The 14,599-nt window shown below is 43.5% G+C and overlaps 1 protein-coding gene across 3 annotated transcripts in view; it reads right to left on the reverse strand.

Annotated features, from left to right (window-relative positions):
- Positions 1 to 13,218, reverse strand: part of LOC129849759 (voltage-dependent P/Q-type calcium channel subunit alpha-1A-like) — a 30,736-nt gene extending 17,518 nt beyond the window's left edge. The window contains exons 1-7 of one of the 3 annotated variants that reach the window (XM_055916510.1): positions 11,622 to 13,218; positions 7,856 to 7,955; positions 7,051 to 7,211; positions 6,683 to 6,823; positions 6,134 to 6,335; positions 1,861 to 2,025; positions 1,023 to 1,133 (exon numbers count right to left, since the gene is read on the reverse strand). In XM_055916510.1, coding sequence (XP_055772485.1) covers positions 1,023 to 1,133; positions 1,861 to 2,025; positions 6,134 to 6,335; positions 6,683 to 6,823; positions 7,051 to 7,151 — 720 coding nt within the window. In that variant the 5' untranslated portion in view covers positions 7,152 to 7,211; positions 7,856 to 7,955; positions 11,622 to 13,218. Of the gene's footprint in view, positions 1 to 1,022; positions 1,134 to 1,860; positions 2,026 to 6,133; positions 6,336 to 6,682; positions 6,824 to 7,050; positions 7,212 to 7,855; positions 9,484 to 11,621 lie in introns of those variants that run through there. The other 2 variants (XM_055916512.1, XM_055916509.1) reach the window with 2 other exon arrangements.
- Positions 13,219 to 14,599: the final 1,381 nt, after the last annotated feature.

Consider the following 14,599-nt stretch of genomic DNA (forward strand, 5'->3'; position numbering starts at 1 on the left):
CATTAGTACAGAACCAAATAAAACACCATACTCTCTGTGCATTAGGACAGAACTAAATAAAACACCATACTCTCTGTGCATTAGGACGGAACTACTTAAAACACCATACTCTCTGTGCATTAGTACAGAACCAAATAAAACACCATACTCTCTGTGCATTAGGACAGAACTAATTAAAACACCATACTCTCTGTGCATTAGGACGGAACCAATTAAAACACCATACTCTCTGTGCATTAGGACAGAACTAATTAAAACACCATACTCTCTGTGCATTTTCACTAGGCATGTATGTCCTCTTTGTTCCTGTTCCACTAAATCTTTACCATCCCTAAAATCCCTGACTCTCCTTTTTATTAGTCTCTCTGACTCTCTCTCTCTCTGACTCTCTCTCTCTCTGACGCTCTCTCTCTCTCTGACTCATTTTTATTAGTCTCTCTGACTCTCTGACTCTCTGACTCTCTCTCTCTCTGACTCTCTCTCTCTCTCTGACTCTCCTTTTTATTAGTCTCTCTGACTCTCTGACTCTCTGACTCTCTCTCTCTCTCTGACTCTCTCTCTCTCTCTCTCCTCTAATTATTCCCCCTCTTCCCCATATATCTTCCCACCACTCTTCCTCAAACTGTCTCCTCTGTGCCTCTCTCCTCTCCTTCACTCTCCTCTCACCCATCCCTCTATCTCTCAGTGTCTGCACACCTTCCACTGACTACAGCCATTTGTCTCTCTCAATACCCAGGTGACTGCTACAGTACACATAGTTTATTAACTGGGAAAAACAATAATAATCTCTATACATTTATACACATACTACCAATAGATAGTAGATAGAGAGACAGATAGACAGATCATTAGATTCAATGTAGTTAGTTACACGTAGTTAGCTAGCTAATTAGTTACATTCTCAGATCGCTATAGGACTATACTTTGAGGGCAAGCTTTGGCATGTTAGATTGATAGATTGCTTAGTTAGTTACATCTAAAATCCATTCCTATCATCATTGGAAGACGTGTGACACACTTACCAGCACTCCAAAGGCGATGATCTTGAGCACACACTCCATGGAGAACAGCGAGGTGAACACGATGTTCAGGTTGGCCAGCACAGCCTCATAGGCCGGAGAGGCTCCGTCGTACTACACACACACACACACACACACACACACACACACACACACACACACACACACACACACACACACACACACACACACACACACACACACACACACGCACACACACACACACACACACACACACACACACACACACACACACATGCGCACACACATGCACGAATATTTGAACATGCATGCATATACAAATATATGCACATAGACATACACAAGTACACAGAAATGCACAATAACACAAATACAGAGACAGAAATAAATACATAAAGGAAAATTACAAATTTTATCCAAACACACACAGAGACACAGACAACCACAGACAGAGAGGAAGACACATCCAAACACACACAGAGACACAGACAACCACAGACAGAGAGGAAGACACATATGAAGACAGATAGAGACACTCACACAGGTTAGCACACACAGAGGCAGAAACATTAGTTGAATCAGATAGATAGATAGATGGATAGATAGTTGGATAGATAGATAGATAGATAGATATATAGATAGATAGATAGATAGATAGATAGATAGATAGATAGTTGGATAGATAGTTGGATAGATAGAGAGAGAGAGAGAGAGAGAGAGAGAGAGAGAGAGAGAGAGAGAGAGAGAGAGAGAGAGAGAGAGAGAGAGAGAGAGAGAAAGAGACTACGTGTTAAGTTATGTGTGTGTGAGTGAGGGTATATATGAAGTGATATAATCAGGGTGTCAAGGCTTGTTGTACCTTCATCATCAGAACGATAGTATTGAGCGCGATCATAGCCATGATTGTATACTCGAATGGCGGCGACACCACAAACTCCCACATGCGGTACTGGAAGCTTTGCTTGTTCTTGGGCATGTGTCGCGTCAACGGTTTGGCATTAATGGCAAAGTCTATGCAGCCTCTCTGGAAACACACACATACACAGACAGACAACAATGGGTTAATATCTCGCTGAAAGTGCTGTGGTCTTCAACCCTGATCCTGCAAACCCACAGGATATGTAGGCTTTTGTTCTAAAGATGAGAAGATATTCAGCAACTCTTGGTAGGACCGTTATGACACGGTCCGAACCATGTCATCATATGTCATAACAGCTGACATAACTTGTCATAACCTGTCATAATATGGTCATAACACTGTCATTACCCATATATGTCACCTGTTGTGACATATATTTAATTATTTTATGGCTAGTTATGACACCTACATAAGAGTGTCAAAACCCACATTTATTCAAATTCGTTTTTTTTCATTTGTTCCATTTGTTTGAGTTCCATTTGTTAGAAAGTTTGTAACTTAAATCCTTTGTTGTTGTAATGAATTCTTTACAGTCATGTTTTTTTCCCATCATATTTTAAATGTTTATTGAATTTTTTACATTTTATTTCACCTTTATTTATCCAGGTAGGCTAGTTAATTTACAACTGCGACCTGGCCAAGATAAAGCAAAGCAGTGCAACACAAACAACAACACAGAGTTACACATGGAATAAACAAACGTACAGTCAATAACACAGTTGAAAAAAAAGAAAGTATATATTCAGTGTGTGCAAATGGCGTGAGGAGGTAAGGCAATAAATAGGCCATAGTAGCAAGTAATTACAATTTAACAAATTAACACTGGAGTGATAGATGTGCAGATGATGATGTGCAAGTAGAAATACTGGTGTGCAAAAGAGCAGAAAAGTAAATAAAAACAATATGGGGATGAGGTAGGTAGATCGGATGGGCTATTTACAGATGGGCTACGTACAGATGCAGCGATCGGTTAGCTGCTCGGATAGCTGATGTTTAAAGTTAGTGAGGGAAATATAAGTCTCCAGCTTCAGCGATATTTGCAATTCGTTCCAGTCATTGGCAGCAGAGAACTGGAATGAAAGGCGGCCAAAGGAGGTGTTGGCTCTGGGGATGACCAGTGAGATATACCTGCTGGAGCACGTGCTACGGGTGTGTGTTGTTATCGTGACCAGTGAGCTGAGATAAGGCGGAGCTTTACCTAACAAAGACTTATAGATGACCTGGAGCCAGTGGGTCTGGCGACGAATATGTAGCAAGGGCCAGCCGATTAGAGCATACAGGTCGCAGTGGTGGGTGGTATATGGGGCTTTGACGACAAAACGGATAGCACTGTGATAGACTGCATCCAGTTTACTGAATAGAGTGTTGGAGGCTATTTTGTAAATGACATCGCCGAAGTCTAGAATCGGTAGGATAGTCAGTTTTACGAGGGTATGTTTGGCGGCGTGAGTGAAGGAGGCTTTGTTGCGGAATAGGAAGCCGATTCTAGATTACATTTTGGATTGGAGATGTTTAATATGAGTCTGGAAGGAGAATTTACAGTCTAGCCAGACACCTAGGTAGTTGTCCACATATTCTCAGTCAGAACCGTCCAGAGTAGTGATGCTAGTCGGGCGGGCGGGTGCGGGCAGCGAACGGTTGAAGAGCATGCATTTAGTTTTACTAGCGTTTAAGAGTTAGTTGGAGGCCACAGAAGGAGTGTTGTATGGCATCGATTCAACATTTCCTCCAGGTTGGTTCAACATCATTGAATTGAAATGACGTGGAAACAACATTGATTCAACCACTGTGTGAAAATGTATGTTATTGTTACAACCAATGTGTTTCAGAAAATGCCTTCATCAGGCTTTTGTTCTAGCCTAGAGCTTAAACATTTGACTCAGCTATTTGAGACCTGCGGGACTAGGTTACACCACAGGGGGGGTTGAACCCCGGCCATCTGTTCTTAATGAGAGCATACTAGTCACGGTCCCAACAGAGCTATCTCCCTTGGATGTTTTTGTCACACTCTTAAAAGCCTGGGGTTGTTACAAATAATAGCTACAATTTTTTTTACAATTCCCGAGTGGTGCAGTGGTCTAAGGCACTGCATCTAAGTGATAGAGGAGTCATTACAGACCCTGGTTCGATTCCAGGCTGTATCATAACTGGCCGTGATTGGGAGTCACATAGGGCGGTGCACAATTGGCCCAGCGTCGCCCGGGTTAGGGTTTATGCCGCGGTTGGCCGTCATTGTAAATAAGAATTCGTTCTTAACTGACTTGCCTAGTTAATTTGGGCTGCAAGCCCGAAGCCGGGCACAATATGACAACAGACAGGGCGCGAAAGTGACAAGTGACAAGTGCAGGGCGCGAAATTCAAAATATATTTTTTAGAAATATTTAACTTTCACACATTAACAAGTCCAATACAGCAAATGAAAGATAAACATCTTGTGAATCCAGCCAACATGTCCGATTTTTAAAATGTTTTACAGCGAAAACACCACGTATATTTATGTTAGCTCACCACCAAATACAAAAAAGGACAGACATTTTTCACAGCACAGGTAGCATGCACAAAACCAACCAAACTAACCAAGAACCAACTAAACTAACCAAGAAACAACTTCATCAGATGACAGTCTTATAACATGTTATACAATAAATCTATGTTTTGTTCGAAAAATGTGCATATTTGAGGTATAAATCAGTTTTACATTGCAGCTACCATCACAGCTACCGTCACAAATAGCACCGAAGCAGCCAGAGTAATTACAGACACCAACGTGAAATACCTAATTACTCATCATAAAACATTTCTGAAAAATACATGGTGTACAGCAAATGAAAGACAGGCATCTTGTGAATCCAGCCAATATTTCTGATTTCTTAAGTGTTTTACAGCGAAAACACAATATAGCATTATATTAGCTTACCACAATAGCCAGAAACACAAGCCATTTACCAGCAGCAAAAGTTAGCGATCGTAACAAACCAGCAAAAGATATTTAATTTTTGACTAACCTTGATAAGCTTCATCAGATGACAGTCCTATAACATCAGTTTATACATGCACTTATGTTTTGTTCGAAAATTTGCATATTTAGAGCTGAAATCAGTGGTTATACATTGTGCTAACGTAGCATCTTTTTCCCAGAATGTGCGGATATTTTTATGACACTCAACTATTCTGACCAAATAACTATTCATAAACGTTACTAAAAAATACATGTTGTATAGGAAATGATAGATACACTAGTTCTTAATGCAATCGCCGTGTTAGAATTCTAAAAATAACTTAATTACGACATCCAGGTTAGTTATAGCGAGAGAGTGCCCAAAATCTGGGCGCAAACTACTAGTACACATGTTCGACAGATATATGAAATAGCATCATAAAATGGGTCCTACTTTTGATGATCTTCCATCAGAATGTTGTACAAGGGGTCCTTTGTCGGGAACAATCGTTGTTTGGTTTTAGAATGTCCTCTTCTCCAGTCAATTAGCACGGAAAGCTAGCAAAGTGGCGCGAAGCTCTCCTTCGTGAACAAACGCAGACAAAGCAACACGCCTAACGTCCTGAAAAAAATTCAATAATCTAATAAAACTATATTGAAAAAACATACTTTACGATGATATTGTCACATTTATCAAATAAAATCAAAGCCGGAGATATTAGTCGTCTATAACGACAGCTTTACAGAAGGCAATACCAGGTCCCTTCTCGCGCGTTCCAGAAAACAGGAAATTGGGGTCACGTCATGCCAAGAGCTTTTATTCGACCTTAGATCATGTTATACACTCCATTTCTTCTCTCACTGCCTGTTGACATCTAGTGGAAGGCGTATGAAGTGCATGTATACTAATAAATATCAAGCACATTTATAGGCAGGCCCTAGAACAGAGGATCAATTTCAGATTTTCCACTTCCTGTCAGGAAGTTTGCTGCAAAATGAGTTCTGTTTTACTCACAGATATAATTCAAACGGTTTTAGAAACTAGAGAGTGTTTTCTATCCAATAGTAATAATAATATGCATATTTTACGAGCAAGAATTGAGTATGAGGCCGTTTGAAATGGGCACCTTTTATCCAGGCTACTCAATACTGCCCCTGCAGCCCAAAGAGGTTAAATATATATATATTTTTTAAATACAGTATCTTTGCCATCACTTTTTCATGTCATTTTTCTCCAACCTCTCTGCCTTCTCCCTCCTGTCCCTCTCTTCTCACCTCGTTTTTCTCTAAACTGTAATCCTCCATCATCTTGTCTCCTTGCTCCTGGAAAGTGATGATGATGAGAGCTACGAAGATATTGACGAAGAAGAAGGGGAAGACCACGAAGTACACCACGTAAAAGATGGACATCTCCATCCGGTACCCCGGGCTCGGGCCCTGATTCTCATAGGTCGCATCCACTGAATGTTTCAGCACCCTGGTGGAAGGTAGAGAGGAGAGAGGGATGGTTAGGATAGGGGGGTGGGGCGGTTGTGTTTGGCTGGGGGTTGTGTTTATGTGTTTGGGTGTGTGTGTTTGAGAGAGAGAAATCGTTTTTTTGTGTGTGTGCATGAACATGTGTCTGTGTGTCTATCAGTCTGTGTGTGTGTGTCTGTGTGTGCGTGCACATGTGTGTGTGTGTGTGCACATGTGTGTGTGTGTGTGTGTGTGTGTGTGTGTGTGTGTGTGTGTGTGTGTGTGTGTGTGTGTGTGTGTGTGTGTGTGTGTGTGTGTGTGTGTGTGTGTGTGTGTGTGTGTGTGTGTGTGTGTCTGTACTGTACTTACTGCGGCCACCCCTCTCCGGTAGACACGGTGAAGAGGGTGAGCAGGGCCCAAAGCACGTTGTCGTAGTGGAAATCGTACTTCTTCCACTCCCGCTTCTGCGCCTTCACTTCATTATTCCGCTCATAGACTAGATATTCGCCCCTGGAACACACAACAGATTGTTCATACTTAATACTGTGTGTGTGTGTGTGTGTGTGTGTGTGTGTGTGTGTGTGTGCGTGCGCGTGCGTGTGCGTGTGCGCGTGCGCGTGCGCGTGCGCGTGCGAGTGCGCGTGTGCGCGTGCGTGTGCGTGTGTGTGTGTGTGTGTGTGTGTGTGTTCATCATGTGTCCATACAGTATGTGTGTCTTCATGAGTGTGTCTCCTGACCTGCAATCGCGCTCAAACTCCTTGGACTCGTCAGTACAGTAGAAGAATCTGCCTTTGAACAGCTGCACGGCCACCACAGCAAAAATAAACATGAAGAGCATGTAGACGATGAGGATGTTCAGGACGTTCTTCAGGGAGTTGACCACACAGTCAAACACAGCCTGGAGACACAGAGATACACAACAACACAGTCAAACACAGCCTGGAGACACAGAGATACACAACAACACAGTCAAACACAGCCTGGAGACAAAGAGATACACAACAACACAGTCAAACACAGCCTGGAGACACAGAGATACACATCAACACAGTCAAACACAGCCTGGAGACACAGAGATACACATCAACACAGTCAAACACAGCCTGGAGACACAGAGATACACAACAACACAGTCAAACACAGCCTGGAGACACAGAGATACACATCAACACAGTCAAACACAGCCTGGAGACACAGATATACACAACTACACAGTCAAACACAGCCTGGAGACACAGAGATACACAACAACACAGTCAAACACAGCCTGGAGACACAGAGATACACATCAACACAGTCAAACACAGCCTGGACACACAGAGATACACAGTCAAACAAAGGCACACAGCCCATCTGTATGCGACTGGGGCAGAGTCTAAAAAGCCAGAAAACCCTGTGCAGATTTAAACAAAGGTTAACGATGAGACAAATAAGAGGTCCAACAGCCTGGACACTGTAAGGTCCTACCTGGGAGAAATGTTATCAGAACGGTGGATGTGGCTGTTAACAAACAGTAATAAACGTGGTTAGAGTTGAACGTACCTTGAGCTTTGGAAGACGCTTGATAGTCTTCAGAGGTCGCAACACTCTCAGAACCCTCAGAGACTTGATTGTGCTGATGTCTTTCCCCTTACTGCTCCCCCTGTTTCACACACACACACACACACACACACACACACACACACACACACACACACACACACACACACACACACACACACACACACACACACACACAGACACACAGACACACACACAGACACAGACACACACACACACACACACACACACACACACACACACAGACACACAGACACACACAGACACACACACACACACACACACACACACACACACACACACACACACACACACACACACACACACACACACACACACACACAGTCAGAGAGGGAAGGGGCGGCACTTGGAGGAAGCTGGCGTAGCCCCCTTGATTCAAATAGAAGTGAGAAGAAGTAGTAGGAGACCATTCCTAGAAGGTAGCTGCTGAGTTATCTCACTGACAGGAACTCAGACAGGGTTAGTTGACAAAGCATGCTGTATTATGACAGACTATTTCTACAAGGTTAAGTTGCACTGTACTTTCAGCTTTCTGTATGCTGTTACATGCTATATAAAAATGGATTGTTCCATTCAAACTACTCTCAACAACTCTAGCACTGTGCAATGCATCTTCCAACACTAAGTAAGGTGGCTGAACCCACGGACACATGCACTGAAATACTGAAACAGTGCAGTCTACTCATGCTGCTTTGAAACCCATAGCTTCCCATGCTGTATTGAAACCTTGTTCTCCATTGCTAGCTAGAGGAATGGGGAACTTTTCTACACAGAGACACTAGCTCTACCACTCCCCTCCCCAAGCTGGTTTCATAGCATAGCCCAAACAGCATGACATTGTGTCTTGGTCTTTGGCAAAGACAAATATATTGTGCAGGCATTTCTGGACTGAAATGCCAAGCCAAACCTCTTTCTTTTTTTTAGAGGGGAGACTGTGGACATGCTAACATGTGTGGGAGTGGACAGGATTCTCTCTGAGTATCTGGTCATATAGAGAAGAGAGACTAGCCCTAGCACCTGGTTGGTGGAGGTAACCCTGTCCCAATTGCATATAAGATCTGAATGAATAACTAACTAGCTGGCAAGATAACTAGGTGACTAGCTGACTAACTAACAAACTAACTAACTTGCATCTCAGTGAGAGATGACTCCAGATTTCTCCCTGGGTCTTCCCTACTCAGCCTCAGGGGGTAAAAGGTCAGCTGTGACCTCTCCAAGGTCAGGGGTCATGGTGGGGGATGCCTGAGGTCTTCTAGAACCTCCTGCTGCAGCTGTAGCTGTTACACCAGATGTAAGGATACTTACTGGTGGCTGACTGTGTGTGTGTGTATGTGTGTGTATGTGTGTGTGTGTGTGTGTGTGTGTGTGTGTGTGTGTGTGTGTGTGTGTGTGCGTGTGTGTGTTTACACATCTGTTTCTGCATATGTGCAGGTATGTGTTTGTGTTTACAAAATGTGCCTGTGATAGCGTGTGTGTGAGTGTTTGTTTGCATGGATGCGTGCAGTGGGGCAAAAAATTATTTAGTCAACCACCAATTGTGCAAGTTCTCCCACTTAAAAAGATGAGAGAGGCCTGTAATTTTCATCATAGGTACACTTCAACTATGACAGACAAAATGAGAAAAAAAAATACAGAGAATCACATTGTAGGATTTTTTATGAATGTATTTGCAAATTATGGTGGAAAATAAGTATTTGGTCACCTACAAACAAGCAAGATTTCTGGCTCTCACAGACCTGCAACTTCTTCTTTAAGAGGCTCCTCTGTCCTCCACTCGTTACCTGTATTAATGGCACCTGTTTGAACTTGTTATCAGTATAAAAGACACCTGTCCACAACCTCAAACAGTCACACTCTAGACTCCACTATGGCCAAGACCAAAGAGCTGTCAAAGGACACCAGAAACAAAATTGTAGACCTGCACCAGGCTGGGAAGACTGAATCTGCAATAGGTAAGCAGCTTGGTTTGAAGAAATCAACTGTGAGAGCAATTATTAGGAAATGGAAAACATACAAGACCACTGATAATCTCCCTCGATCTGGGGCTCCACGCAAGATCTCACCCCGTGGGGTCAAAATGATCACAAGAACGGTGAGCAAAAATCCCAGAACCACACGGGGGGACCTAGTGAATGACCTGCAGAGAGCTGGGACCAAAGTAACAAAGCCTACCATCAGTAACACACTACGCCGCCAGGGACTCAAATCCTGCAGTGCCAGACGTGTCCCCCTGCTTAAGCCAGTACATGTTCAGGCCCGTCTGAAGTTTGCTAGAGAGCAGGACGACTGATCCGTGTAAAGGAAAGAATGAATGGGGCCATGTATCGTAAGATTTTGAGTGAAAACCTCCTTCCATCAGCAAGGGCATTGAAGATGAAACGTGGCTGGGTCTTTCAGCATGACAATGATCCCAAACACACCGCCCGGGCAACAAAGGAGTGGCTTCGTAAGAAGCATTTCAAGGTCCTGGGGTGGCCTAGCCAGTCTCCAGATCTCAACCCCATAGAAAATCTTTGGAGGGAGTTGAAAGTCCGTGTTGCCCAGCAACAGCCCCAAAACATCACTGCTCTAGAGGAGATCTGCATGGAGGAATGGGCCAAAATACCAGCAACAGTGTGTGAAAACCTTGTGAAGACTTACAGAAAACGTTTGACCTCTGTCATTGCCAACAAAGGGTATATAACAAAGTATTGAGATAAACTTTTGTTATTGACCAAATACTTATTTTCCACCATAATTTGCAAATAAATTCATAAAAAATCCTACAATGTGATTTTCTGGATTTTTTCTCATTTTGTCTGTCATAGTTGAAGTGTACCTATGATGAAAATTACAGGCCTCTCTCATCTTTTTAAGTGGGTGAACTTGCACAATTGGTGGCTGACTAAATACTTTTTTGCCCACTGTATGTGTATGCCTGATCTCCATGAGCAATATTTCCTAGGACTCACTGCCTCTCTCCGCTGTCTCCATCTGCTCTCTAACTCCAGCATGACCAGCCCCCAGAACCTGTGGCTATTACTGCTGCTGTATCTATACTATCACACTTCCCCCTTCTCTTCACTTGATTCACTTGGTTCACCTATTACTCTGCGTCCTCTGCTTTCTTTATTCTCATTGTCTGTTCTGAGTCACTTAGGAGTTGCTTTAGACTTAGTTCAGACTCACACATGAACGATTCACATTTGATTCATGTTGAATTCACTTGAGTCGTATGTTAGTCAGAGCTGTTCCACAGAGAGAGCCGGGTGAACGACAGAGAGAGCGAGAGAGAGAAAGAGAGAGAGAGATAAAGACACGTGGGCGACAGAGAGAGAGAGAGATAAAGACACGTGGGCGACAGAGAGAGAGAGAGATAAAGACACGTGGGCGACAGAGAGAGAGAGATAAAGACACGTGGGCGACAGAGAGAGAGAGATAAAGACACGTGGGCGACAGAGAGAGAGAGATAAAGACACGTGGGCAACAGAGAGAGAGAGAGATAAAGACACGTGGGCGACAGAGAGAGAGAGATAAAGACACGTGGGCGACAGAGAGAGAGAGATAAAGACACGTGGGCGACAGAGAGAGAGAGATAAAGACACGTGGGCGACAGAGAGAGAGAGATAAAGACTTGGGCGACAGTGAGGACGGACAGATTTAAAAAAGAAAGAGAGGAAAGCCGTGTGATCAGAAGGACAAGCAGTCAGAGTGCAGCAGAAGAGAAAGAGAGAGAGCACAACTTTACCCGCTACTGCTCCTGTTGGTCCGGAACGGAGAGATCAGAGAGGGTCAGAGACAGCGAGACAGAGGAGAGAGAGAGAGAGAGGTAGGAAAGAAAGAGACAGAGAAGGAGAGAAAACGGGACAAAGGGAAAAGGACGGGTTTGAAGGAGGAAAAACATCCATATGAGAGACAGAGAAACAGAAAAAAAGAGTGCAAGGCCTGCGTTTTGTTAGATCCCTCCCCTCTAACATACACACATATCTTTAACCTCCCCAACATACACACTCCTAGCTACCTGTCTGTTTGTCTGTCATATCTTTAACCTCCTCAACATACACACTCCTAGCTACCTGTCTGTTTGTCATATCTTCAACCTCCCCAACATACACACTCCTAGCTACCTGTCTGTTTGTCTGTCATATCTTCAACCTCCCCAACATACACACTCCTAGCTACCTGTCTGTTTGTCTGGCATGGGAAGTTATATAATTCAATGCTAGTTTCATGGCTAACCAATCTATGACTTTATTGAAGCCCATTATCACACTCACACTCACACTCACACACACACACACACACACACACACACACACACACACACACACACACACACACACACACACACACACACACACACACACACACACACACACACACACATACAGAGAGAGAACTCTATAACTGGGACACAGCACCAAACTAATGTCACCATCGACGCTTAACATCAATGATGCTTTAACAATTCCATAGGGTCAACTAAGGGGAACATCCATGTTAGTAACCATAGTAACCAATAGAGTAACCAATTTCAAACCACTTCCCTTCCAGTCATCTGATTGGTCCACTAGTGTAGGTGTGTACCAGTTTCGACCTATCAGTATCCTGCCTTGGGAAGGGCATTATGTTCAGGCACAGCGGTTCTTCTATTTATTTGAGAGGCATGCAGGATGACGGCATGAGCCCAGATACCACCGATCAGCAGGCCAGACACTGGATGCCAGAGTAATTAGATCAAAGTGGTGATACAGATCTCAAATGGGAGTACTCGTTCTATCTGCAATGCTGCTTGATTTCAACCAATTGAATAAAGGCACTATCTTTATCTGTTACAGTCTGCTTTGGCCCTGTGAGTTTCACTGTTATCTGACTGATCTATCAAAGTCTCTGTCTGTCTGTCTGACTAATCTATCAAAGTCTCTCTCTGTCTGTCTGACTAATCTATCACAATCTCTGTCTGTCTGACTGATCATTCAGTCTCTCTCTCTCTCTCTCTGTCTGTCTTGCTGTCTCTCTGACTGATCTATCAGAGTACCAGTCTCTCTGACTGATCTATCAGAGTCTGTCTGTCTGTCTGTCTGTCTGTCTGTCTGTCTGTCTGTCTGTCTGTCTGTCTGTCTGTCTGTCTGTCTGGACCTTTGTCAAACATTCCATTATACCCTGAGACTAAAAATGCAGGCCTAACACAGACAGTGAAACACATGAACATACATATACACTCAGATGGACACACATATATACAGTATAAAACACACACATATACATACAGAAAGACACATATATACATGAAATACTCAAACACACACACACACACACACACACACACACACACACACACACACACACACACACACACACACTCGCACGCACGCACGCACGCACGCACGCACGCACACACACACACACACACACACACACACACACACACACACACACACACACACACACACACACACACACACACACACACACTTGACAGTGACACACACATACACACATAACATGGCAGGATCAGGGGGTCAGTCCCACAGACAGGGGGTGCCACTGCCACCCTGGAGCACCGGCCACTCAGAGGAAGAGTAGCATGAAGTTGTCCCTAGACACTGATCTAGGATCATATTCGTTTTTACCAGCCTAACAGGCAAGGTTAGGATTTGTGGGAGGACAATCTGGTCTTAGATCTGTGGTTTGATGCAACTTCTACCTTGAGCGTCCCAATATTCCTACAAATCATCCTTTCCTTCATCTCCTTCACATGACTGCAGATGTGAAATGATTGGATAGGTAATTGTAATGATGCTAATGCTAGCTGGGCAATGCTAACATTCTGTGAATCTATCCAGTTGGAGATCAGGAAAACGGAGTGAGGAGGAGAAGAAGGAATGTAAAAGGGATTGGTGAACAGTTTGTTTCTCTCCACAGGAGCAGAGTAAAGGAGTGAGGGATGGAGGGATGGAGGGATGGAGGGGGAAAGGAGGGAGTATTCTGCAGGCACATCCAGGTATCTTTTTCTATCTTTCTCCATTAAAGGAGAAGAAAACTTGCATGCCCACTGTAACGGTAATCTGTAGCCCCTCTCTATGGAGGGGAAGCAAAGGGTTAAGCAAAGGGAGCTAGTGTTAGGGACTAGGGAGTAAGGGTGGAAGAAAGGGACCCTCCCTGAGGAGGTATAAGACATGCTTGAGAAGATACAAAGCGGAGTGATTTCTGTTTGCGAAACACGCAACACCCCTATCAGCTAATGAATGATCATATACTCAGAGCTATGATAGGTTCTTCATATGCATTACAGAAATGACTGTTAGTTATAGCCATTCCCATTCTTAGATGCATGTACATGGACCTCAAGTATGTATGCATGCTTATGTGCACCTCATCCTCATACCCGGGCTTTCCTTTAGTTGGGCTTTCGATTCCATTTTGATTCAGTCAATTCAGATGATCCGTTGAAATTGAATGAATGGTTTTGAAAATATCCCAGTATTTTCTTTGAAGGGGTTCAACATTTCAAATTCAATTCCTGAATTGAGTGAATCAAAATGCCCTGGTCGCCATGTTTTTCCATTGTTCAATGATCCACCTGTATAAGGGGACTGGGTTAGCGTGGAAAGACTCACATCAATACTGTCAGAATAACTCATGCACTATGTGTTCAGGTAGCATGTACAATAATCAACTCACACGCCTTAACCAATGACTTTATATCATGCAACTATGTATACA

This window comes from Salvelinus fontinalis, unplaced genomic scaffold (genome assembly GCF_029448725.1).
Source record: "Salvelinus fontinalis isolate EN_2023a unplaced genomic scaffold, ASM2944872v1 scaffold_1655, whole genome shotgun sequence".
Taxonomy (NCBI): Eukaryota; Metazoa; Chordata; class Actinopteri; order Salmoniformes; family Salmonidae; genus Salvelinus; species Salvelinus fontinalis.